Below are 27,991 nucleotides of genomic sequence, written 5' to 3'. Positions count from 1 at the left end.
TCTAATTTATTGAACATTTATTTGTATAAAAACAATGTTGCAAAAGAGGGAAATTACCTTTGTAAATCCCACAAAGATATAAAAAAAAGCTTATTGATAATATCCATGAAAATGTATTCAACATAAATCAACCACTTTGTTTAGCACCAAGTTGAAATGTCAAATTATTCTTAAAGTTGTCCACCTTCACTTTGAACACAAATTGGGATCAAGTTATAGAGCACAAAGAATTCATACAGAATTTCTCCCGCCGAAAATCCGCCCGCCGCCTGATTTGCTCTGAAAAAAAAATAAATATGCTTATAAATAACATTTTTTTTTTAGTTTCGCATTCAATAACGTTCTTTTTTTCAGGATATCATATTTGTATACTGTGGAATCATTAGATTTCGTGGTGGCTCAATTTTCGTGGAATTCGTGGGTACCTCTCATCAACGAATTAACATATCCTCCACGAATTAATTAATTGGGGTAATAAAGTCATATTTCCTCTGTAGGTTTGAGAGAATACACGAAATTACGTCCCCACGAAGCTGTAAAATTTAAGCGATCCACGAAAATTGGTCCCCACGAAAATCAATGATTCCACAGTAATGTATTTACGTAGATTAAGATATCTTTAGCCTTTGTTCTGCCTTTAGACCATTCTGATGGTGTGTATGTTCGAAAATTTGAAAAAGATATCACTGTGGAATCATCATTGTTCGTGGGGGATCAATGTTCGTGGCTTTCGTTGGTAACCCTTGCCCACGAATTTACATCCCCAAGAACCTATACACAATCGTTTGTTTAATATTCATTAAAATTACCCTGATTACAGAACCAGCGAAATTACGTCCCCACGAACCAGGAAAAATTTGGCTACCTACGAACATTGACACCCACGAAAAAATGATTCCACAGAATATTTAATCCAAATCAAAATACACAGGGCGTTCCTTATCCTTTTCTCAGTTATTTCTGAGAGTACATGTCACGCCTTTTAAGTTAATACTAGTATTTACTGTATTTATTTAAGTTTATCTAGAAAGAGGTAGCATACTTTGACAACAGGTGATTTTATTTTTAGAATATATCACGTAAAAGCAATGTGTATTTGACAAAATACATTATAATATTGGACCTACAAATTAATTTCTTATAATTTAATAATTCAATTCAATTTCATAAATACGGGTCAGTTGACAAGGGTATTATAAAATTATAATTCTTAACGTTAATATCTACTAATATGCAGTGTTTAGAAAGTATGCCCCAATTGATATACCAGCCAAATTTCTCCTCTCGATGGCCGATAGAGCCTCGAACAAAAGTCTCATGACGTTTTCATCTTTCCTGACACCATGTAGCCAAATCATTAGTAATCGAAAGCCGTGTTCCTTGTAACTATGGGTACCTGAAAAGTACACGTGGGCACAGGTATGGTCATTATTTTGCAACTACATGTAATTACTGCAGTCAAACTTTCATTTATCATATACAGTGTACCATCAGTTTTAAGTAGGTTTATCTATTGAGTTTATTGGTGCATTTTTCAGTATTTGTAAGAGTGGAAAAATGTAAAAAATGAATGTGGGTATTTAAAGCATATTAAAACTTTATAGATATATTATCATGCTGGCATTTTTTGGGCATTTAAGAGTCAACCAAAAAATATTTTTTCAACATTCAATTGAAAACAGTTTAAACACTGTCAGGTCTCCGACAATTTTTTATAATCAAAGGAATCCAAAAATTATTGTAAAAAGAAAAAAAAGATTTCATCGAAGTTTTCAATAATACATTTTTGTAAAACACACGTTAAGGTTTATAAACAATAAGAATTGGAAAATAGAGTTTAAAACATGATGCTCAAATAATGCCTAATACTTAAGAAGTCATATCAATATTTTCTATACATATGAGAAAATGGACTCCCTATACAATTGTTCTAAATTTAGATTACAGATGATGTCATTTTGGTGCACTTTAAATTAACCATATGTAAGAAAGCTTACAAACAGGTAAAAAATTACTGCGTTTCCAAAGTTTACAAGCACCAAACGATGAGTTATATGAAAAGATCAGGTGAGCTTAGCAGATTTTCACCTGCTTTCTTGATGAGAGTCAATGCTTTAATATGATACCTGTATATTGATGCTCTATGGCCCTTATATGTTCTGCTGTAAATTTCCAATAAAGAGCAAGTTTTTTCCAATCTCCAGGTTTTAACTGTTTTGTGGCAAGCTTCCATAATATGTCTTTCATTTGAGCAGCTGATGGGTGGCGAGGTTGACGAAGATAAAGATGTGGGTCAAGGTCATCTAATTCTTTTTCATGATAGTCCTTTTGTTACAAAATAAAGTAATGATTTTATTAAGATTCCTCTTAACATTAAAATATGTGTAAAAATTTATTGTAGTAAGCTTCAATATATGAATGTATGATTTTATTTATGAATTGTATACGTCTAAAATGCTCATAGTGCAGACCAATACCTTACCCTTGTGACTTCATAGTATCTCTCTGCTTTGATGATCATGTCGACGATTGCAACGAAGCTGCCTCGGGCTGCTAGTTGTAACGGAGTTTTACCCAACTATACAATGCATTTAGAATGGTTTCAAGTTTAAACAGATATTTGTAACAATTTCTTCAGCAAAATATACCATATTTAAATTCCAGAGTATATAGTTACCTTTTCCCGCAGATCAAGGCTAGCGTTAGCACCTAATAAGATTTCTACAATGTCCTGGTATCCAGCTTCTACACCGATGTGAAGAGCTGTTTGTTGTCTCTTTTTTATACAAAGGAAAAAAAGGCACAATTTAAAAAAAAACCATTCACAAATTAAACAAAATGTAATAAAAAGACACAGGTTACATCAAGCAGTTTGTTGTATCTTTTCAATACTCAAGAAAACGAGAATTGTTTAATGTTCTCAATTTAAACCTTCAAACGCACAAACATATAGAACCATTTTAACAAGAGATCTGACTTTGTGTAGTTGTGTCAAATAGCAATGTAACGTAAGCTTGTTTATCTCATTGTTGGCCACTCGGCCATGGCTCTGAAGTCAAGATATGTTTGGTTCTTAAGCAAAGAATACGCAATCGATGCATATTTCACTCAAAACAGCGTCATTTTTAATTGCAAAAATAGATAGTTATGTCCTTCCGAAAGGACAAGGTCTTGTTAAAATGGTCCTAACATATGTAATTAAAGGACACAGGTTAAATGTTCACAGTGTTGTCAAAATATCGATTATAATTGTCGCAAATTCGCCTTCTAGAAAAAAATGAGCTCAAAGATGAAACGTTTGACATTTTTCCTTCCTAAATCGGTTACTTAGATTTGAAGGTCAACATTTCTGAAATCAGAGTGTCTGTAGATATTTCGATGTTGGATTGAAAGAACAAGGTTTATATTACCAAGGCAGCTGAAACTTATGGGAAAAAAGGAGAAATCTACCATAAATAATAAAAGACATTGTTCTAGGTAAAAGAAAAGTGAAAGATTAATGTTAATATTAAGATTAATGATTAGGATTAATACCAACGGCATTACGGTTTTTATCTTGAAAAAATTATTGAATTTATTTATTATTTACTTATCTTTGACTTTGTAACCTTTCGTTTCTTTGTTTTTCTAGTTATTGTATCACAAATGACTTTTCCTTTCGAATTGACAACTTTAAGGAGGATTATTGGCCAACAAATTAACCAACAGATCTACCTTAAATGTTAAGGTATGGGTTAGTTATCTTTAACAAATCATTTATTTAAAAAAAATGTCCATTAAATTTTCCTTTTAAAATTAAGATATGTTTCTATATTTTTATATGAAGCTCTTCTACTAGATGAGACCACCGAGACTCCTGAAATGTTGACCTTCCTTTCTGTTCATCTGTATTTGAATAAATGCTTATGTTCCAAATACTCCCTATTTTATTTCTACACTTTTACAACTTTTATCAATAAGCGCAATTAATTATACAGTTTAAATCATTAATACGAAACATGTGCACAAAATAAGTACAAATTTAAATATCATGCTTTATAGATATCTATCTCTTTAAAAATTGTCTAAAAAGACAATTTTCAAGCATTTTTGATATGAAAATGTTTCAATTTAATAGATGTTTTTGTAGACTTTTAGATAATACACTCACGTAGTTTTGAATGTCGACTTGGCACTTTTTCTTGATAAGGATTTTGGTGACTTCAGATTGATTACCGAGCGCGGCGAGATGAAGGGGTGTATTTCCCTGCTGAAAGCGAAAATTATAACAAGTTGCATGTACACGCAACAGATGGGTAATTTCCACATGCAATAAATTCATGCCATATTGACGTTTCCCCTTCTCCGGATATTTCTGGTGAGTGAAATGAGAATAATGTCTCCCTAATGTTTTAAAACAACCAAATACTGTGTACTTTTGTCATGCAAATGCCCATATACATCAGGTATCTCTAGATAGTAATTCCAATCCATAGAACTAATTTAAAAACTCTGCAATAATTAAGGATTTTTTTCTTTTTATAGATATTAACAATTCGTTTATCATTAATGGCTTAACATTTACAGGTAATATATTTGGACAACTCACAAAATTAACTACATCTAACTGTGCCCCGTGCTCAATCAACGTTGTGACGATATCCGAGTGCCCCCGGCTTGTGGCAAAATGAAGAGGGCTCATCTCTTTCTACCAATGGATAATAAAAGTTTGCATTTTATAGATACACTATTTTTTCCAATATATCTACTTGCGTTTCATATAATGTATACATAAAGTTTGCTTTCATAGGGTTAAAAAATGGTTTTGAGGTAAAGCGTCATTATTCTCCATATGATTAGTAGCATTAATCCATATGCAGTTTATGTAATACAAAAAGGTGGAAAGTGTTTTTTAAATCTTATTTTATTGAATGATTTCATTTTTTTTTAAAAAATTCTAATTCTTAAAAATGTATTATTAAATGTTTTACTGTATATACCAATTTAAAATTCAAGTAATCATTCCGGTGAAAAAAAATGTTAACATTTTACAAATTATTACTATACATTAACAAATTATTTTTTAATGTTTTCAAAAAATAACGATCGAAATCAAGAAAAAAAAAATAAAAAGTCGAAAGCACGAGATTCACCCACATACAAGAGAAAACGGAAGATACCAGAAAAATAGCTAGAGCTGAAAAGTACATGCACCAATACATTATTCAAGAATAGTGTTGAATACCGAATATGGTGTAAACGTCCGATTTATTCCTTTGAATAATTTTACAATCAATTGCCACAATATATCCCAGTCACCACGCCTCGCGTCCTGTTAAGTCCTATGTCTCTATTTGAAATCACTGATCAACTAAATGGTGATTAGTTTTATTGCTGTACCACATCCGATGTTGCTACAAATGTCTCCGTATAATATCTTTTTTCATTGCCAGAAGAAATGTCTTAAATAAACTCAAAATCTGATCCTAATTATTTTCCCATTATAAAAATATTCTTCATTCATACACAGTATCATATCCGCAATGAGTCACGAGATATGGTTAAAACCAATGCACCGCACTTTATTCTAATTAACATAAAATGTTTCAATCGAATGAATTTGAAAAGGAAATACCCCAATCCTAACTCTCAATTATGTTTCAAGAAATGTAAAACAAAACTGGTAAGGGAAATCTTATGCAAATCTAAAGTTAAAGATAGTACAGATCTATAGAATAGCTGCCAAGTTTTAAAATACGGTAGTTGTGGGTAGGGACTGAGTTTATCCATAGCAACGAACAAGAAATGTACGATTTATAGAACGAGTAAGATTGAACAAACGAGTGAGTTTGAACGACCAATTAAACGTTTGAGAAACAATGACAGCTATTTAGAAAAACATTTCAATAGTACAATCACGAATAAAGGATAAATTATCATATAAATAATAATATATGTGATGTCATTAAGTATAGTTAACGTTCACCATCACCCCATCACAAAATCTTTTTGATCATTGGTAAAACAAAAGCAAACCATACCACGTGTGTAGTTTCTAACCCTCCATTATGCTTTATAAAAGGAGTCAACAATCTTTGAAACAGTTGATTATTTAATATGATTTTAATTAAACATTATAACAAATTAAAAATAATGTAATATATCAAATTTGTAAGCATACGTACAATGGTCTCTGTGTCAGCTTTAGCGTCGAAGTCAAACAGGACCTCTATTACACTTAGATGCCCCTCTTCCGCCGCAATGTGCATAGCTGTTTTGCCATCCTAGACATGAAATCAATAGTGCAATACTCAAATTCTTTATTTGCTTATCTTAAAAATGGGTTTAAGAAAACTTTTTAAAGTCTTTCTGCAAAAGCTAATATTTACAACAAAGCATCGTTATGTAGTTGACATGTATATTTGACATTGTTCATTCAGTGCTCTAATGCATATGGCAAGGTTCAGCACTGCTCAACACAGAGGTATCCGAAGAAAAATCTTTAAAATTTGTTCTCACCAGAATTACAATGCTTTAACTTGCTTTTATTATGAAACCATACTGATGAATTTTTTATTCTAATTTGTTTAAAAGATGGCCCAAGCACAATAGTTTTGCCCCCGAGGGGGTATAAACTTCAACACTATAAAACAGACATGTGAGCAATATCATAAAAGATTATGCATTGTTATAACGTAATAACTTGTGACTTTACTGTACAAAGGAAATAAATATAAGAAATGTAGTCCTTTTCAGGTTTGACATGAACACATTGTTGGACTAATAAAATACCTCCTATCTATATAGATTTGACATACAAAGGGTTAAGCTTAAAATAAGTTTTACTGTTAAAGGAGTCTGGATGATCAACAAATTAACCATCAGATCTTCCTCAAATTTTTAGACATGATATCCTTAGCTTAAAAACTATCATTCTGTAAAGAAAAAAATCAAATATTTTAGCTCTGAAATTTAGATGTTTTGCTGTAATAATACATGTATATTTATATAGAACTCTTGTTTTTAAGGAGATTAATTTGATAGTGTAAAAATGGCCACGACCATCGGACCCTCTAAATATACCAAGGTTTGAAACCATCTTGCTTTGGAATATTTACCGCGTCCCTGTCGCTGACCTCGACGCCAAGGTTTAATAATTTTCTGATGACTTCACTCTTGCCAGCTTCTGCAGCCAAATGCAATGCTGTTTTTCCATCCTGTAGAAAAATGAAAATTAGTTCATTTTTTCTTGTAAAGACCCACACTATAATATTATGATTGCACTGATATATATAGTATTCAAATAATATGCAATGAATTTAAATCAAATGAAGACTTTTTTCATACAACCTTGTCTCTTGCATTTGCATCACAAGACATGTCTATTAAACGCATCACAGCCTCGATATGGCCGGCTTCGGAAGCCAAATGTAGGGGAGTTCTACCTGTCTGAAATATATAAACATAAATAAATGCTTGTTATGTTTCTATTACACATAATCACGTATCTCAAATGACAAGTGCTCTCCGCTATACGCTACAATCAAAATGTTATTGATTTATTATCTTATAATACATTGTAATTATATTTTCTTATCTTAACATGATATACAGGTATATTTGAATCACAATATTTGGATAAGAAGTTACATTTATGGAATAATGAATGCAGCTGATGGTTGCTAGGGAAAAATAAACCCCAAAATGGCAAAAAATAACAAAAAAATTACATGTTTTTTGTTAGTACTATACTCTGTCCCATGATACATCATCGATTCACATTTTGCCTAATTTCTTGTTATTTATAAATACCTCAGGATTCAAACGATGCTCATTGAAAAGTATGAAAAATTTTCAGTTGAAACGCTCCCTTCAGCTTATCAGGTTTTAATACATAGCTAAAAATGTGATGTGTACGGGGATTTTGCATTGCAGCAAGCCCGGATGATATTAAAGTTAAAATATTTGCTCAAGGTATTTCGAGTGACTTCCAGATGGAGAAAATATGTAAACATTCCCCATTATAAATCTCCATAAGAAATCTGTTTTCGTTCTTGTGATTTTTTTCGATTGAAAAATAAAAAATAAGTCAACAAAGATACTTTGGAAATGTTCCCTTTCATTGAGTTCAATTGCACTATTTTCACGGGTATGTATATCTTTATTGGAAATCGTCCAAATTTGCAGCATAAATATCTTTGGACAGACAATACCTTTATGTCCAATTCAATAAGATAGCAATTATACTTCAAGAAAATTAATCAAAAACATTAAAGACTACCCAATTTAGATTTATATTTGTTGCTCATGGCTATGAACAAAATAAGTTTGAGACATAAAAACTTTTCAGGTCTCAATATTTGCTGCAAAAATCTAATTATATCTTTAGAGCAATGAAAGCTTACAGTTCAAAAACTAAAACCAACCAGAAACCAAAATCATAAATTAATTTGTCACATATATCACTAGCAATAAAATGCTTCAAGATATCATTTATTAAAAATGTCAGTTAAAACATAATAAAATCAATATCTCTACAGTATATGTCAAGGGTTTCACTAAAAAACTAACAGAAGCACTTTTATACGGATTTATGGTAATCCATCTTCATGACCTTGTAAAGCCAGAGTTGATTAGAAACCATTTGAAGCATTAAAAGCAAATAACAAATAATTATGATCTTCGGCCATCAAGCAATAGTCATTTATGACAAGTTAATCTACCTTAAAACCACACTTGCAAGCATAGTTTAGATAAAAATAAACAAATATTTAGCTGCATGGACACAGTTTCCCCTGATTCAGGGTACGATAACGGCTGACAATTCTATTCTTGATCCCGCTCTTATTCGCTGTGACACAATGTCATTGTATTGATTCAAATTGAAGTGCTACGCTTGAAGACACAACTGTTTGCGTCATATTTCTCAATTTACCGTCTCATAGCGTCACAAATCTGGCGTGTCTGAGACTTGTAATTCTGCACCATCTCAAACAAAGCCGACTTTGGGTCGTTTCAAAGAGCAACTAATGATGTTGTTTTAGTTTGTTTTTAAATATTTTAAAGCAAACTTCTAGATTATTCTCTACAGGGTTTGTACTTTATCACTGCCGATAAGTGTTGTTTTATATGTCGCTTCTTTTTAAATTTGGTCAATGGTTGTTTTGTTAAATTATCATATTTCATAGCAAATTGGGATGAAACAATATACTTCGCATGAAGGAAAGTAATTCTAAGGAGGATAATTGATCTTTTTTGCAATGTAAATGTGAGCAATTTTCAGTTGAAATTTGTAAACTTAAACCAATAATCATGACTTCGCTTTCTTAAAAAAATTATTTTAGGAAGAGCAGATTACATCACCTAAGATATACATATTTGAAAAGGGTACTCTGCACTTTTTTACGAGGGAAAATATGAAAAAAACAATATAATTACTTTATATTATGTAAATTAGATAAGTGAGTGTTTTGTAAATGTTTTAATAAGCTCTTCTTAGATTTTCTCTGGCGTAATTAAGATGGTTTGCATAATTGCAAAATTGACCTTTGTCTTTGCAAATATAAAAAGGACAATGAGTCACTATGACACTACTTTAACGAACGAAGACTTTTCTGATTTACTTTAACACGTCGGGTTTTAGAACATTTAGGTGACATTGAGTGTTAGGTGACCATTTCTTTTTCAAACATTTTGACATAAAAAAATTAAGACGAAATACAATAATAACCAAATAATCCATTGGGAAAATTTCAAAATTTTTGAATGACCTTGAATACTAGTAAAATATTTCTTTTGAATATTTTTGACGGAAAAACAATATGGTTCAAATATAAGGAAACTATGCAAATACAACAGATTCTTAACTTTTGAACGACCCTTGGACACAATTTAAGTAAATAATTTCTTTCTGAAACCTTTTCACAAACAGTAAAATTATGCTCTGACATTCTCGTTTCAAGCATTTATATTTCTTCTTTTTCATGAGATAATATAACAATATTTGGGGGAAAGTCTTAAGAGTATTTGGGAGGGAAGCCAAAGTTATTTTGACTAGTATATATTGTTTTCTTCCATATGCATGTCAACTTGTGATTATATATAATTATGGCTTCAAGGAATAAAAATATGATATCAAGTATGACTTGTGACACAGGATCTGATTGGTTACACATCAGTAACTGGCGGTTTATTTTAAAGGAATTTTATCGGAGGTTTTGTATGTAAGTAGCGTGCCTTTGATGTAAGATTTTAAGAGATTAGTACGAATGTTTCTCCATTTGTCGAGATACTGTTGTTGTCATAGGCTAAATTCCATCGTGAGCCCTGGACCGGTAAATATCCGAGTAAAATTAAACTGGCGACTTCGAGAGAATAATTAAGACCCATCAACTTGAAATTCGGCATGAGTGTATCTCAGACATTACTTTTCTGAAAAATACATGCATATTGCGAATGTTTTGAAAATTAATTGATTTATTAGGCCTTTGAAGTGTGCTGGTGGGTTTTATCTGGGTCAGAGTTCGACCCCTTTCTTTATTTATGGTTACATTGAAATAAATGTTAAAACGGGCTTGGGCCCTGTGGGGTTCGTAAGGAGCGGTGCGGATCAGAAACCCTTTGCTAACGAAGATGCCCCAAAGTAGGACATAGTATTAACATTATTTAGATTTACAAAATGGAAAATTTAATTAAACAGAACAGTTCTAGCCTCTTGATATTTGTTACAAGTGACAAAATAATGGTGTCTTCGAGCTTAACAAACGAACAGAGTGGACTTTTAAAAAATGATATTTCAACGAAATATATCATAAATTAGTACACAATTATGACGAAGTCTAGTATGAATAATATTCAAAAATCTTTCATCATAGGTAAAAAAAAATCAGGTCTTGTTCTACAGGTAATAACATTCTGATAAATGCCAGAAACATGTATTTCTCTTTTAAAAATGCCAATGGAGTCGCTTTCATGGACATCCGATGAATACGCATTCCATTCGTTATCAACAGTGGAACAAATAAAGATTTCGTTTTGTGCATTTCTTGTAAAATGATTAGATGCATTACCACGTTTGTTTGGGAAAATGTCCATTACATAATTGGGTAAAGGGTTTCTATCAATTTTAAACATGGTTTACAGTCTGGACACTTTCTTTCTGTTATCAAGTGTTTCCAACTCTGTTTTGAAATAAAAAGACCCCATAGAAGCTTATAAAGGTAACCATGTGACAATTCTTTCTGCAATCAGTTGTATTTGTTGTAACTTTTCGTAATCAGTGAAAGAGAACCCGCCCCATACATCAGATGCATATTCAAAATAAGTATATACTTATAAATGAAGTCAATAAGAATGATAGTGACTTTCTATTTAGTTTAAGTTTGAGATTTTTGTATTTCGTACACACGTAACTTAATAATATAGTATTTAAATGTATATCTTGAAAGAAGTATGCATTTTTATTTGCTTCAAAAAGTGTCAGTATCTTTTCCATATTTATAAATGAAATAAAACTTACAATTTCTCCTTCGTTGATGTTCATATTTTCCAAGGATTCGAATATAAAGTTCATGACCCCGACATGATTATTTTGAGCTGCACAGTGTAGGATTCCCATGCCTTGCTACAGGTTGAAAATATATCATTCATTAATTTTAACAGTAAAGAAAATTAATAAAGAAGAAACCCCGAAGAGCATAAAACAATGTTGGTTTCAGATGTAAAAATATCTAAATTAGACATTTTTGTCATATTCATTGGCTGAAAGTGCATCACGTGACTTTCGTTCTCTCCGGATATCGACGCGAAAGCGCGTCCGCATAATATGACAATTGCACGACACGGCAGTATCAACTAGAATAGGTATTGTGAATACAAAATGCCAGTATGCATAATTACAATGCATCACGATATAGTGACTATCTGTTCACTAACGGCGTTGTTAATGATGTCATTTATTAGAAGTGATTATTATTAAGGTATACATATGTAGCTTGAATTAGCTAATTGTAATGCATATTAAAGAATTGCTGATTATTTTGACGTCATATGGTAAATTTCCCTTAATGAAATGTCAAACCAACTTTCTTGACAGTCATAACTGTACTGCGAGGGATTAGATAATATAACTATTATGGAATTATTAAACCGTCGGTATGTGGTTACATAGAACCATATCAAATGATATTGACCTTAGGCAAAAAAATTGATTTCGACATCGTAAGCTCGGTCGATATCCCTTTCTGTGTCTTCGGTCCATATCACTTGACATGCGTCCATATAATCACATATCGACCTACAATGAAGTCCGTAACTGTATAATATTGCCTATAAAAATTAAATACAGTACATAAAGTACAGGAACACTGAAGCAAATATACAATATTTTAGTCAGAATCGCTTAAACTAGGTACAAACCAATTACCTTTATATAAGCGAAACATCAAATACCTTTTTCACTCAGTAACTCTGTTAACATCAAAGTAACTCTGTTAACATCAAATAGCTTAAGGTCTGTAGCCCCCGGTCTGAAAAATTTTCAGACCGGGAGCTACAGACCTGCAGCTAAACATCAAATTGCCTGCTTATGAAAAATGTTATTACAATTTTACATTTACTCATCTGTTTAACTTGTCAAAATGAATATATACTGTGTTTCTGGCTCCCGAAAAATTCAAAATTATATATGCTGGCTTTTAAGTTTTATTGATATATTTCCCAGTCATCCGTATTTGATATATTCTAATCTTTGTAATTGCGAAATCTGTAATGTTATCAATAAAACAATAACTCTGCACCCAAAGTACATGTATTTTAAAATAAAGTACAAAGGACCATATTACTAGTCAAAACCCATTAAAGAACTACTACTTTAGATTTAGATGGATACAATTATATCAGTTACCAGTCCGTTTATTGTTTCCTTTTAAGAGCAGTATGCAGTTACTGAGTTTGTGTACATGCGGTCAATTTTTTTGCGCAACTGCTTAGGCGTTTCCGACAAGTGGAATAACAATCTCGAATGTAAAACGACCATGACACCCTCTCCATTTTTTAAAAGGCAAGTTTTTATACATTGTAGATGCAGGACAATGTATGATCATTTTAGAATACTAGAGCTAAACGTGATCATATTCAATGATGTAACTTAAAATATAACACAAAAGAAACATTCAATGCTGTTTAAACAATACTTAAATAATGGGAAGCGACTCCATTTTGTATGAAACTCTATCATCCGACAATACTAATACATCCGAGGTTTTATTCGAGCTTTGCCGAAAAGACCAAAAGAAATTGCAATTGTTAAATTTTATGATTAACGTATATTTACCTTATTTGTGCATAGTGGTGTCGCACCCCCAGTGATTAGCACCTTGATGGCCTCCAAGTGTCCAAACCACGCTGCCCAGAGAACTGGTCGCATGCCATACTACCAAATACATTAAATACATTATTAATTGTTTTTAATATGAATTAATTTAACAATTATTCAATCCATTTGAATATATATTTGATAATAATGTAATTGATTTTTTAAATTACATTTGTATGTTACTGTTGTTTAAAGGTGATTGTTCAATTCGATAAAAAAAAAACCACTTAATGGCATTGTTTTCTTTTTAAAAAGATTTTTTTTTTCTAAATTAAAACATAGACGAGTTTGAATCAGTTCATTTTCAGTGACAAAAGAAAATTTGCAAAGTAACAAAAAGTTCTGAACCTTCCTACGATTTTACCCACATTAAATTGTACCTTGTCTTTAGACTCTAAGTCTGCACCATCTTCCACCAGTTTTTCGATGACATCTATGTTACCATTAGCGGAAGCCCAGTGCAAAGCTGTGCGGTCTAACTGGAAGAAAAAAAAACCGGATATCAAATTAATCTGCAACAACCAGTAATTTTTTCTTTGGCATTTCTTTTTATCTTGAAACTCAAGCACTACAATTCAGTAATAATATACTTATGTTATTCATCAAATACATACTAGCTTGATATGTATATTATACTACATACTATATATACCATTTATGTAACTTGACCTATTATACAAGGAAAGGATAAACATAGGTTATGCCTGTAGTCCAATCTTAATAAATAAATTCAATGAAATATGTTTAAATTACGGATAAGCTATATTCCTTTTCGGTTTATATGAAATATACAGGTACAGAAGATGCAATTTTTTATAATTAAAAAAGATAAAATCTAGAAAATCATTTTTGCGTCGTTATAAAATTGCCACTGGTTGGGTAAATAGTGACACGTACAATGTACAGTGTACTTTATACCGAGTTCATTTGCTATAGGTCAAAACGGATTTTTGATTCTATCATTTATAAAAATGACGCAAACGGGAAATTTTATTACCCTATTGCACCAGTGTAATTGCGAGAATTAATGGCATGCATGTAAGATATGGAAAATTTAAAAATGTGGGTTTAAATGGAACAGCGTTTTGTATTTGTTTGTTTTTAGATAAAGATTGCTCTGATTTATGGTAAAACTTGATTTTATAGGATCAGGAATAAAATAAAATGAATTAGATTTAGGTCAACATTTCCAAAATTCATAATCGTGTATTTTTTTTCGTCCTAATTTGACCTGAAAATGAACTTAGTGCCAAAGGCTCGTTTGCTCTAAATTCACGTTAATTGTTATTAGGTCAATTGTGAGCGTTTGATGTATTAACAGGGTTAAGGTTAGGGCTAGAGGTGAAATACTTCATTACTGAACTCAGGTATAAAGTTGTATTTATAATGTTGTATAATGTTGTATTAAACGATTTTTGAGACTTGATTACTGTGAACTTACGTTGTTTTTGCAATTGACGTTGACATGATATTCGGACAAAAGTTTTCGGACAGATTCCAGGTCATTTTCTTTGGCAGCTTTGTGAAAATTAATTTCTCCTTTGGTCACTGAAAAAGCAATATACGTGTAAAACATTACTAAATCTTCTCGATTTATACAACTCTTGTAAATTTCACATGCTCAAATATCAGATACCCACTATTTCATAAAAAAGAAAGTAAAAATTCAATATTGGTGAATGAGGTTGTTAAAAATTGAAACAGTTTTTATATTGAAACCAAGGCATGCATGTTTCATCAAGCGATGCGATCTTAATTGTTGGCGAACAACAAACATACAGAAGGGCCGAATTCTGAACTTAGTCTACATTATGACGCCATAACAGTTTCATTTCTACAGCGAATATGCAGCAGTTTTATTTCTTGAAAGAATATGCTGAACGGCAAATAATATTGTTGCTTATTAAAAACTGACATTTTTATCAGGTTTTTTTTTTAAATTTGAAGATCAGGAAGGTTTTCTGTGTTAAAGCAAATTATGTTCCAACACCAGTCAAGGCTGACGCACCATCTTCGACCTTAACATGCTGAAATGGTTCAGATTAAGCATCGCAAAAATGTTTTAAACTTGAACTTGACTCTGATCAATCAAAAATTCGCTTTTTTAGCAATATATCCTAGTAAGAGGTTTTAATTCTTAATTGCGTGTCAACTGATACGAAATTCAGTTGATATACCGATGTGTATCTAGGTTGTCATCTGCTAAGAATGTCACGAATATCTATGTACAAAGTTATAACAGTTAAACGCGTCATACAATTGTCTCATAGTTTATAAAAGAGCTGATCACATGGTCACTCAAATGATGAACATGCTCAATGTCATTGCCTAATTTTAATAAGTATTGTTCTCTTAATTCCTTAAATTCCCAAAATTTAAGAAAATTCCTTAAATTCGTGTCTGCAAGGACAAAAGTCACACCAGCGATACAAAAATGAACAAGAGCATAAACGGATATATATAGACTATAATTGATTATTTGGTTAGTCTCCAAATGTAGCAGGAATTAAATGTCAAAGGCTTAAAGCAGATAAACATAATACCATAATACACATGTACATACTAGACAAATAGCAAGACCATGTAATGGGAAAATGAATGACTGGCACAGTCAGACCTTTTAATTTGATCAACCTTCTCACACACAGAGAGAGAGAGAGAGAGAGAGAGAGAGAGAGAGAGAGAGAGAGAGAGAGAGAGAGAGAGAGAGAGACCTTGACAAAATTCGCATACATAGCATGTAGATAAAATTTAATGATATGTGAAAGTGTCATAGTTATGTATTTTTTGGAAAGCCCAGACACACTTTAATCAGTATAGCTGTCACAACCTCAAGTATCGAGGAACCCGACATTAATTGTAACGAGGATGTTCTGAAGATACTTTAGGAATAAAAAATCATTCTTTGGGTATTACGAGGGTGGTCAAATACGGTCGGGAGTGATCAAATCTAATAAATCTTAAAATATGATAAATTTGATCACACCTGACCGTATTTGATCACCTCATAATATCCGAAGAATGACATCCTTATTACTGAGATTTATATGATTTTCAGCAATGGTACGATTTAATATCAAAATATTCGTTGATGAAATGCATTGGACTAAATATACATTACAAAATCAATTCGTAGATTTTTTTCAGATAAAGAGGACTGAAAAATGTATATTTTGAACTTGAATCCGCACTTTCACTTTCCCAGAGTTAGGTCCCTTGGCCGCCATCAGTTTTTATTCTAGTCTTTCTAGCTTTTTAATTTTGAAACTTTGACTTTAAACAAACACGTAAGTGTTCATTCTTATTGGATTGAAGGGAAAAAGAGAAAATAATTCATCGAAGGTAGTCAAAATATTTGAAAGCATAAAGAATATGGATATTGCCCCCTCATTTTGACATTTTGATTCACGCCACAAAGGGACACAACTCTTTGCCAAACACTTGAATGAACTAATGTAGCTATATAGGCTATATGACTGCCTTATTGACACAATTTTCAACGCTCTTTACTAACTACTGCTGATTAAAATAAAAGCAATATAGAAGACATTGTTACAAGAATTATCGATGAATACCATTGTGTTATAACAAAACATTAACCATTCAGGAATTAGTGCTGTTTTGTATGAGCATCGGTTATAATTAGTTTTGCAAGCAACTTATAATCATTGAGCTAGAACAGCACAAGCTACACTTTCGTGTAAGAATGCTGAAAAGGGTTCCTTTGTTATGCCTCGTTTTTCATGACAAAAACAGAAATATTAATTTGCAACAAGTAACTATTACTTACTTATAACATCCATATTTGAATCTCATTCCGTTACACCTAAAAATGTTATCAATTTAGGGTAAACCAGTACCATAATGCAAAATTTTATCCAAATCCTCGACATTTTGAAATACACAGCAGGATGTAAACATGTACAATGTAATAAACCGATCAATATATTTCGTATGTCCGAACGATTTTACAGCTTGAGTTCATTTTTTTTTCAACCTAAAGATCGGTTAGGAACAATAACATTAGTAGCAAGATCCGGGACTTATGTCAATTGTGGTTTGGTATTCTGGACTAGAAAGTTCATCGAGGTCATTAATTATGGATCAGGTGCTGGATTTTGTTATTTTGTCGATTTTGGCGGGAAGCATTGTTTGAGGTGCTTGAAGCAGACGACAGAACTCTCTCGGTGCTACTTGAACGTGGAGGAATCTGATCTGAATATGATAAATATTGATTAAACAAGATCTGATGAAGGATGTCGCGGTCTCTCGAACTGGATACGTAGGTATATCAAATGTTTTTCACTGCTAGATAATTAACGAACGAAAAAGGAAAATCGTTTGAAATCATCAATAACTTTTCTTTGGCCTATCAGGTTTCCAATTGGCTTGGTTTGCTTTCAGCAGCCAAAATTTAATCAACGTTTAGATCTAAACGGCTGCCATGCGCGGATCTAGAGGGGGGGTCGGGGGGGTCCCGACCCCCCCTGGAAAATGAAAATTTATTAAATTTACATAGTAAAATTATCGCGAAAATATGCCTCGGACCCCCCCTGGCAAACACAATTATCCTTCGGACCCCCCCTGGAAAAATTTTCTGGATCCGCGCATGCGGCTGATGGATGAATGGTATCGATATGGTTGTGCCATCTGGAAAATTGGCGATCTAACTAATGAATGTGCTAGCATTGTAAAGAGTACAATGTAGTACATGTAGGTATCCAGTTTAACTCATTTAGAGTTATTTCCCTTTGTTCTTATCAATGGATGCTGACGAAGGGAATTAGTATATCTGATCTGTTTTAAATCTTGACATATGATATTTTTGGCCATATTAACATTCAGTTAAGAAAAATCCAAATATTTTAGCTGTAAAATTCGATCTTTTTCCTATATATATTTTTCAGCTAGAGCCCTCTTCTTTGCAAGCGCTCTCAAGCGCTTGCAACTACTTTAGTCTTTTTCACTGGAGTACGCATGCTCGACTCCATAGTTGGGGATTCTGGGAATATCATACTACTATAGATAAACTGTACCATTTGAATTTCGTTTTATCATCTTCACATGAAGATTTGTGTTTCATTGTAAATGTCAAAATGTAACAGTAGCTTAGGTCTTAAATGCAAGGTTATTCTAAATATTATAATAAAAAGCTTGTCTTATCTTAAATTCCTTAAAGCTCAAAAAACAACCTCGGATAATTTTTATGATGGCTACAGCGCTAGCTCACCAATCTTTTTAAAAGATAAGCTTACATGGAGACTACAATAGCCATGAACATCGAGCCCTAGTATTTTTAACTGCCCATTTAATTTAAGAAAAAATCAGATTTCACGTATCAATTTGTACGTGAACATGGGGAAAACACTTTGAACTCTCCATCCCGAAAAGTGAATAACGATGGGAATTTTACAACATCTAAAAGGCATAGACAAATATTCGCAACCGCAAAAGCCACTGAATTTGAAAAATATTTGTGTTCTTATTTAAAAAGTTCCCATTGATGCTTAAATAATCTCGTAAAAAGCTATTGCCAATTTTGGAAAGATTCGAATTTTTTTTTTAGACTTAAACTATGCTATCCATGAAGTGTTCAATTTTTTTTATTATTCATGAATCAACTTATTACTAGTAGCATACGTAATGTTAGAGAGACCAGTTATATTTAATAAATGTCCATTTACCCCCCCCCCCCCCCATATTTTTAAATCGAGTGTACTTTAACTACACGTATGCAAATTAAATGTTTCATATACATGTACTTGTCCCTATATTTAAAAGGAGAGAAAGTGAGATAGCGAACGGAAAAATCCCCATTACAATAAACGCAGCTTTTAAAGGATAATTTGGCGGAAACCTGATAAATTATGAAACCCTATATTTATGATCAGTCTGCAATAACCTTGGTTGTTTCGGCCATATAAAATGATAGAATTGAGCATTTAATAATTACGGGTCATAAATATTTCACGGCACTTTGTCCTATCAAAATGGTCCTTTAACGAGGTACCAGTGACCTAGTGATGCCTTATCACTTTTCGACAAAATTGCAAATTTCTAAAAATGTCCCCCAATAAAATCTAACGATGCAATACATCAGCATTGTTTGGCCAACGTGACATCAGCAAAGATATGGTATTATTACTGATTCATAAGGTTGCAGAAAAAGGGACGTGTTTTTACTAACATCTCCCCCGTTTCACAAAATTTACGTCGAAACGGACGCTGATAACATTGCACTATGGACAGTATCATGAATTATACAACAACTTAAAGATAAAGGAACATTATGACAGCATGAAAATATGTGTAATATTGTATGATATTCAATTTGTTTGGACAATTTAAAAAAAAATCATTTTATGGAATATTACTCAACGATAATATTCGTCCATGAAATTAATTGTGACGATATAAAATGTACATGAAGTTTCAATTATGAGAGAGAGAGAAAGAGAGAGAGAGAGAGAGAGAGAGAGAGAGAGAAATTGCACGAATTATCTCATACAAAAAATATGTCTATGTATTGATAAGTAAAGTGCATATGTAGAGCATTTACTTACTGAATCTAAGAACTGCATAATATGCCCACATACTCCTTAAGACAAATACCCTACTCCTATAAACAGAAGATTGATTCTTTCATAGTGAGGCTACTCGTCAAATACAGTTGTAATTTTCATCTTATTTCCTAATCAAGTGTAACTATGGACAGTATAGAGTGTTATAAGGCTATTCCTTTGAGATCGGGCTAACATTGTATTCAATAGAACATTTGGGAAGTGTACTATCGGCAGCACTATGGCGGAAATTGGCCTCGCTATGTTCATATCCCAACCACAGGTCGCTGACCAAATTTTATGGAATTATGGCAGAGTGAAGAAATATAGGGGTACAAACATTTATATTTATCAGTTTATGTCAGTCGTGTATGATTAAACCAACGCATCGTACGTTATATTAAAAATAAGAGAGAGAGAGAGAGAGAGAGAGAGAGAGAGAGAGAGAGAATTATACCGCAACGAAGAAAGATATTCTGTAGACAAAAATGAACAGACGTCGGTAGTGACAAACTATTAAACGTGATAAACCATGAAATGAGTTACGATGAGATATTCTGTTAAAGAAACGGACGAGTGAGTAATGTTTATGATGTTTATATACTTACTGGAAGAGGGCTCTAAAATGGTGGACATGCCGCAGTCATTTTCTTTCAAAGTCAGTCGCAACTCCTCGTCAACCTGAAAGATAAGAAAAAATCAACTTGTCGTAATTAAGTTCCTTGTTGTGTCTTTATAAACATGTAAACCGTATTTAAAACCTGTGTCATGTTATCTTCTCAATAACATCGGTTCGCTCAGGCGTAAACGTAACATTGGGAACACTTCGTATAAAGTTAAGATATTCAGATCGTTTAAAAACCACACATTTTCTACCCAAAATGGAAAACCTCGCACGTATTTACACATTTTAGTGAAACCATTATAAACATACATTGAAAATGTGTTATTAGAGGCATACAATAACGTCACGGGACTGAGAACTTGGAGGCCGTTGCACTTTGACAAGTTAGCCGAACAGTCGTAAGGGGTGGATCAAAATCATCATACACCTCATAGTATTTAATTAATTTAACTGTTTACTTTCGTGGGTGGGGCTGGACTTGGACTAAATGAAAGTCATTTTACATAAAAATGATTTTTGGTGTTGCGTGTACAGGTGTCAGTGTACAAGCTAGTTGAATCAAAGTACGGAAAGTACTTATGGGAGTTGATGAACCCAGTGTGATAAAATATGGAAGCTGATATATAAGACTTATGAAAAAAAAATTCCCTAAAAATTAGACACAAAATCATTTCATAAAATGCCAATCCAAGAGAATATAAAATGATTTACAGAAAGTTTGATAAATACAGTCCTATATTTGTGAATATTGGCGATATATTTTATTTACAGATCGATGTACACTATTATTGTGCCGAGTGATTTTTAAAGTACATGTATATAGAGTTAAAAAATTCGATAATCGAATATCATTGACACAATCGTAACTTTTGGAACTTTTTCGGAAAAAAAGGTTCTTACGTTAAGAACCGAAAGAATACGCTTGGTTGAAGGCCGTAACCGTTGTTTACTCCGCGTATCGCATTGCTCCGCTGAAGACGATTATACCTTTTTTCGTATTTAAAGTATGGATTTTTCCCTGTAGACCTTATTCAAAATAATTTTATACATTACATAATGTTAACATTTGTTTTTACCGTCTGAAATTTTGGAAAAACTAATTAATGTAATTCGTGTTTTACTACACACTATCAGCCTAATTATGATGGCTGCTATACGATTTCAAGAAATGAAATTAATGCATATAAAAGCGTATGGTTATTATACAATGACTTCATTAATTATATTAGAGATCTATTTTCTGCGAAAAGCTGTATTGATTCTCAACAAACGTTATGCTTAGGATCAAACGGGGTTTTCCCTTGAGCGACTACTAGCTAGTACACAGAAAAGTTATCTTGATAGAATAAACTACTAAAAAAAATGAAAAGAATGCTGGCAAAATTGAAAATGGAACCTCATTGTGTAATCCCTTTTAAATGTGCAACTTGTTTTGAAAAGTGTTTTTACCATTTATGTCTGTTCTTTGAGATATTTTGGAGGGGATAGCAGGATTTGTTGATAGCAAAGAGAAGTAAATGACTAAATGGGTTGATGCATATATAGAGAGATTGGCACAGAATCCAGTGATAGATCAAGATTAGTTATTAACACCACTGTACACGAAAACTCCTTTCCATGGCGTCTCGACCGATGCCTTTCTCTTATTTCAATATCATGAAAATGGAACATACCGCCGAACAGTCTGAAAAAAATTAAGTCCCATGGGATAAAATACAGTGATTGGTGTAGAAATATACAAGCTGATATCTCTAATTGCGGTAGGAACAAAACGTAGAGAGTTAAATACTAGTAGATACAAATCTGGCCAAGCCTCATCGATTTTTTACAGCAACAAACTGCAATTACAAAATAAAACAGAGAGTGAAACGTTGAGCACTTGTCAACATTTTATAAACAAAGTACAGATTGGCAAAATTCAGAGACAATATTTTTCAACATAGGTCATTTATTGAGTGATTTTGCCTTCTTATGACGTAAATCCATAATTATACATGTGTAGTGTTTAATATAAAGAGGCTGGATTATAATCAACTGTCCATCATTTTCAAACTTAACATATAAACTGACATCTTGGCATACATGCATTTAGAACGTTGTTGAAATTTTTGTTATAAAGAAATACTAAAAAAAATCTTCGTAAGATTTCAACAATAGGGTGCATCATGGAATATGCCAGCAGAGCTATTCATAACGCTATTTTCACCAAATAACGTTGTTTATTTCTTTAAAATAATGATCAGTATTCCCATGAAAAAGCCGACATGAAAGGTAAGCAATACATGTATATAAGAATTGATTGGCACGAAGGTAAATCACTGATATGGGTTATTATTTATGTCAGGAACATTATTGATTGATAAAATCATGACCTGATTGATTAATTAAATGGTAAATTTAAGTAAACCGAATCGATCTATCCGACACGGTAATAAAGAGCAACAATAAATAAATATATTGCAATAATAGTACAAGTAATTAATCAATTGACATTACTTATTTATCAAACACGTGAATTATTAATAAATGAACAAAATGCCAATTTATTGAACATATATTTTCTCCTCTTCTTTAAATCCCCGGCCATTGCGATTCTTTGCCCAACTGCAACGCCATTGCATTTTCAAAAGTACAAAAGAGGCATGTCGGATAACAATTGGTGTACAGAGGTCTTCCCCGTGATTAAATAGAACTGTATTAACAGGTAGTTAATCAAACACAGGTATCACGATTGATTTCATTTACATATCGTTATATTATTGGATTTCCTTTCAATTGTACACATTAGCACCGTTTAAAATCATTTTTCCACCGTATATCTATATCGTCTCATCATGTTCGAGCCGCCAGACATTCGACCTGTTAATGCAGCTATCATTATTATATTCAAAAAGAAGAGTTAATAGACAGCAATGGCAGCGCTTGACCTAATTAAACGATTTCTAGGCAGACATTATGAATGCATAACACAATTTACCCGTGGCTGGCGGATTACTTCCATTCTTCCGCTGACGTCACGATTTAAACTGTGTCACCGTGATAATCACTGTTCAGGGTTAATTTCACAACCTTACAATCCATGATCTCGAGAAGGAACAAAAAATAACCCTCGCCGTTATTTTCCGTTAAAAAGCCCTTCAAACAAACTCCTCAGTTATCATCTCATCCACGACGTTTAGGAAATGATTTATTGATGGGGATTTCAAAAACTAATCGATGGTTTTGCAGCCAAGCGACATGAAGCCTGTTGACAACGCTTCCACTGGTCGTAAGCTTTTCCAGTTTCTCACTCTTTCTCTTTCTCTTTCAATCATTCCCGACAGGCAGTGGTGTCATAATTCTTAGCTCGAGGACATTCTGCCGATAATCGAGATTCTCTAGATCTGTCCATCAAATGTCCTCAGCATGCATGGATCCAAAGAATCAACATTAACTCGGGAGTTAACAAAATTCTGCTCTACTGACGATTTTCTTATGTAATAAAAGTGTATTGTGGAAACACTAACAGTCTGGCCATTTCCAATTGTCCACTATACATTGCTTTCTCGCGAGGTTTTATTCCTTTCAATGTCATAGGGAATTTTTAGGTGATAAGTAAAGCCCCAAGTACCTTATGTCTTACAATAGGCAAATACAAAGGCCTCAAACGGCTACATATCGGAAGAACTGGGTCTAGCTTTAAGTTTCATAACTGAAAAAAACATGTTTGTTGATGTGGTCCTTCTTTCCGTAATGGGTCATTGTATGCGTGATATTGATTCACAAAAGAAAAAGCTCGCCGTACAATGTATACAATGGTGTGTGAATGGTGTGTGAAGATGCTGTGAAGTTCTGGAACCACGAGGATATTTTGTTCACACAAACCCAATGCACCATTTTCTGCGACGTAAAGTACTCTCAGACGAATATTATAATAATAATACAATTATATTACACGTACAATGTAGCTGTACAATTTACAGTGTGAACATCACAGAAGCACGTGTCGGTGTTCACACAACAATATACTACTGATGTTCATTAAAAGGTGGCTATTCTTCAGAAAGGTATTCTTTGCACACTGGTCGTCATCAGATCAAAAAAATCAAAATAAATCAAAATATTTTCCACCTATATTTGTAAAAAAAAAAGTTAACAGAGGGGCGTTATTGCACTTTTATGGAAAGACTGGAAAATTTATCATTTAGAGCGTGGATTAAAAAAATATACCAATTGATTCTTTTCAATTTCCTTCAAAATATCATGAAGACATAATTCTGAAAATTTAACATGGAAATTCTGGGTAACCAGGAAGTGTATGGGTTTGACATTTTAATTTTCTGCTGACACAAATGTAACTCTTGGTTTAATGTCTTCCGATCTCTAGCTACACTACATGAAACAAAGTCACAAAAATACCTGTTAAACATGAACAAATTTACAAAATTTCTCAATAAATCATGCGATATTGCAAGAAAAAGTTGAGTAAATGAATATTTAAAAAAGCGGGGGAGTGATATGGAAAAGAGATACTCGTTTTGCAGATTTTGCCCGTGAGTACCAAATCTTTGCCCCTCACAGTCGCCATTCTAGGGAGCGCTAAAAGTACATCTGTACTTGGTCTCAGCAATTAAGGTAATTTTCGTGATTGGTTTTGACGAGACACCACTTTGTTTTAAGTAAATCAGCTACATCCAATCATTCTACCAGTAGATGGCAGTCATTCGCTAAGCATTCTCTTTCAAAGAGAGATGAGAGAGGGTGAGATAAATGAATTTGCACTTGATTTATGAATCAGTATTTTTTTTTGGAATCAGATTTGCCTTTTCATCATTCATCGTCAATTTGATTAAAATGACACGTCATCATATCCTTAACTTGTAATCACTTACGTATATTACGAAACGATTGTATGTACTTTTATTTCGTATTTATTCATCCCATTTCCTGGTATAAATTTTATATACTGGTGTATACATGTATATCTACGAAAGCCCAATGAGTTCATTTTGTAGGTAAAAAAATACTTTTAAGTTTCGCGTTTATCCGCAAAAAAAATAAAATTCTTTTTTACAAAAATGAGCTCATCTAATACATAGGATTGAAGAGAATTTGAAATTTAAAAAAAATTAACATACAGTTTGTATGTGTGTAGTGATATTTAGATTGTATCTTTTGACACTTTGACAATGTCCTCTGTGATAAAGAGAATTTTAGGCTATTGTAATATAAACTCTGAACCAATATCAATCTTGTTATTTTGCACTGTGTATTTGATGACAAAAGGTTATCCAAAGCACCCGCGATGAATAATGTTAACATTGTTTGATAAATAATGTCATATTTAATATTTCTGAGCTTCTATGCAAGGAAAATTTCGTGAACAATCAAAAAACTTTTAGGGATATAAAATATGTCATGTAAGGACTAAATTAAAGAAAAAAAATTAATAATGACATATACCTACATGTAACCTGCTTTGCTATATTTGTTTTTTGCAAATGTTTACTATGCATACCGACAAAAACCACAAAGAAATCCACCTATTGTTTGCATGCATATTATCACGCCCAATGTATTTGATTAGACCATGTTATCATCAATGTGGCGTGCGGACTGTTCATCGCTATCATAATCAGACATTTATGACCGTTATATGCCAATGTATCGACAGAATAGCGAGAGAAGGAACCGTTTTATTCTATCAACTTCATCTGCAAAGGAATGGCCTTATATATTTGTAAATCGCATGTTTCATTTGTTAAATACGTGTAAATGTGTATTTTGAAAATTGTTCAATATCGGTATATGTAAATACCCTTTTCTGTTTTAACAAATTAAGGTAATGTGGTCCCTCTAATAAGATGTAACTGCTATTAACTTGCAATATTTCTTTTTACCAAATTGTCCAGATTAATTTCAAATTGTCTGATTTATTTTAAAATTTTGAAGCAAGAGTGTTGAATTTATGTACATGAAAATCATTTTATATTGTTCATATTTATTAATATAGTAAGAGCCAAATTTCACACAAACATACACAGGGATCTTTAATCAAGGAGGCTGCACCATGGATGGTCATCAAATTACCCATCAGATATATACCTTAAACTTTTAATCATGATATTTTTGTCATTAACTAGTACATGTATAATAGGTATTGTTATACTTTCATGTTAAATACTGAAATCTGATTGGTTAAGACGCAGTTAATAATATTTACTATTACCCTCAGCGTTAGCAACGCACTTGGCAACGGGTAACATTAAAAAATGTTACATGCGCGAAAATTATGCGCGTACGGTTCGCTGTAGAATTCACGTTATTCCTATATAAAAGCAGTAAATTTTTCTTAAAATTTTTAAAAAAGACATTCAGTATAACAAAATAAATAGTGCCTGTTTGGGAGGATAACAGTTGAAATTGACACCCCTCGAAAACCATTGTCAACCTCAAACAGGCACTATTTATATAATATCTCAATACTTTAGATTTAGAATTTGAACTTTTTTCTATATCTATATACAGAGGTCTTCGTCTACTGTGGAATCATTTAAATTTGTGGAGGCCAATTATTTTCGTGGATAATGGGTTTTTTTTCTTATTCGTGTGGATGTATTTTCGTTGATGCGTAGGTTTCCAGTTGCAATAAAACAGATTACTCTATCTAAATTTGTTTCCGTCGAGGATATAAATTCGTAGGGGGGGGGGGGGGGGGGGCTACCCAGGAATATACCACAAAAATTGTACCACCATGGATTCTAATAATACCAAAGTAATTATTGGGAGTATAATTCAATCAATCTAAAAATAGTCACTACTACCCAACCCTTTTACGTTGCAATAGACATGTTTGAATTGTTTCATCTTGTTTGTTTAGTTTTTTTTTACTGTTGTTTTTGCCTTTGTTTGTTAGTTAACGCCAACCGCAGTCCTCCTGTGTCCTGACGGTTTACATCGTGATTCCGATTGAATTTCAATTTGAACCCGTGCATCAGACGTCATTAAAGCATTTGGAAATTCGATCCTTGACAATTTAGCCCAATTCGAGTAGTGTATAAAATAATTACTTGTCAAAAACACGTGTACGGGATCGGAAAACGGACTAAACTCGGTCAATAACAACGGGTTATATTTGTTTATTAACGTGTGAACTCCCACCCTGTGTTTTCTACGTCATTTCGAATACCAAAAACGCAGGGACGAAGTGCGATTTTTATTGTGCTGATGACAAAACTCACCTCCGCTGACTCAATCATATCTTCGTCGCTATCACTCATTGGTAAGAATTGGATTGAACCAGAAACTGATCCGTAAATCCAGATCCAGCAATGGATTGGAGGAGAAAAAAATGTCTTTTGAGATGAAAGGAAATTTATCGATCCCACACCATCTTTGAAACTTTTCCTTCACATAGATATTGAAAACCTGCTAAATTTTCATTGATACGCCCGAATGATTTTTTTAAGTAAT

At 32.7% G+C, this 27,991-nt stretch overlaps 1 protein-coding gene across 7 annotated transcripts; it reads right to left on the bottom strand.

The window, feature by feature from the left end:
- Positions 1-27,991, bottom strand: LOC105346899 (ankyrin repeat and death domain-containing protein 1A). 7 transcript variants are annotated; one of them, XM_066086581.1, is made up of 17 exons: positions 20,523-20,541; positions 19,918-19,973; positions 17,145-17,180; positions 14,796-14,902; positions 13,735-13,833; positions 13,313-13,411; positions 11,498-11,602; positions 7,330-7,428; positions 7,098-7,196; positions 6,165-6,263; positions 4,589-4,687; positions 4,151-4,249; positions 2,678-2,776; positions 2,483-2,578; positions 2,127-2,325; positions 1,268-1,396; positions 1-279 (listed from the first exon to the last, which is right to left on the bottom strand). In XM_066086581.1, exons 3-17 carry the CDS (start codon positions 17,155-17,157, stop codon positions 209-211), a joined length of 1,512 nt encoding a protein of 503 aa, XP_065942653.1. In that variant the 5' UTR covers positions 17,158-17,180; positions 19,918-19,973; positions 20,523-20,541; the 3' UTR covers positions 1-208. The 7 variants fall into 7 exon arrangements, with proteins under 7 accessions (XP_065942653.1, XP_034324352.2, XP_011453956.2 ...); XM_034468461.2 differs by lacking the exons at positions 17,145-17,180; positions 19,918-19,973 and adding an exon at positions 27,760-27,991 and having other exon boundaries at positions 4,151-4,246; positions 20,523-20,595; XM_011455654.4 differs by lacking the exons at positions 17,145-17,180; positions 19,918-19,973 and adding an exon at positions 27,760-27,986 and having other exon boundaries at positions 20,523-20,595.

The sequence above is a fragment of the Magallana gigas genome, chromosome 6, assembly GCF_963853765.1.
Source record: "Magallana gigas chromosome 6, xbMagGiga1.1, whole genome shotgun sequence".
Classification (NCBI taxonomy): Eukaryota; Metazoa; Mollusca; class Bivalvia; order Ostreida; family Ostreidae; genus Magallana; species Magallana gigas.
This window is presented reverse-complemented; position numbering and strand designations above follow the sequence as displayed.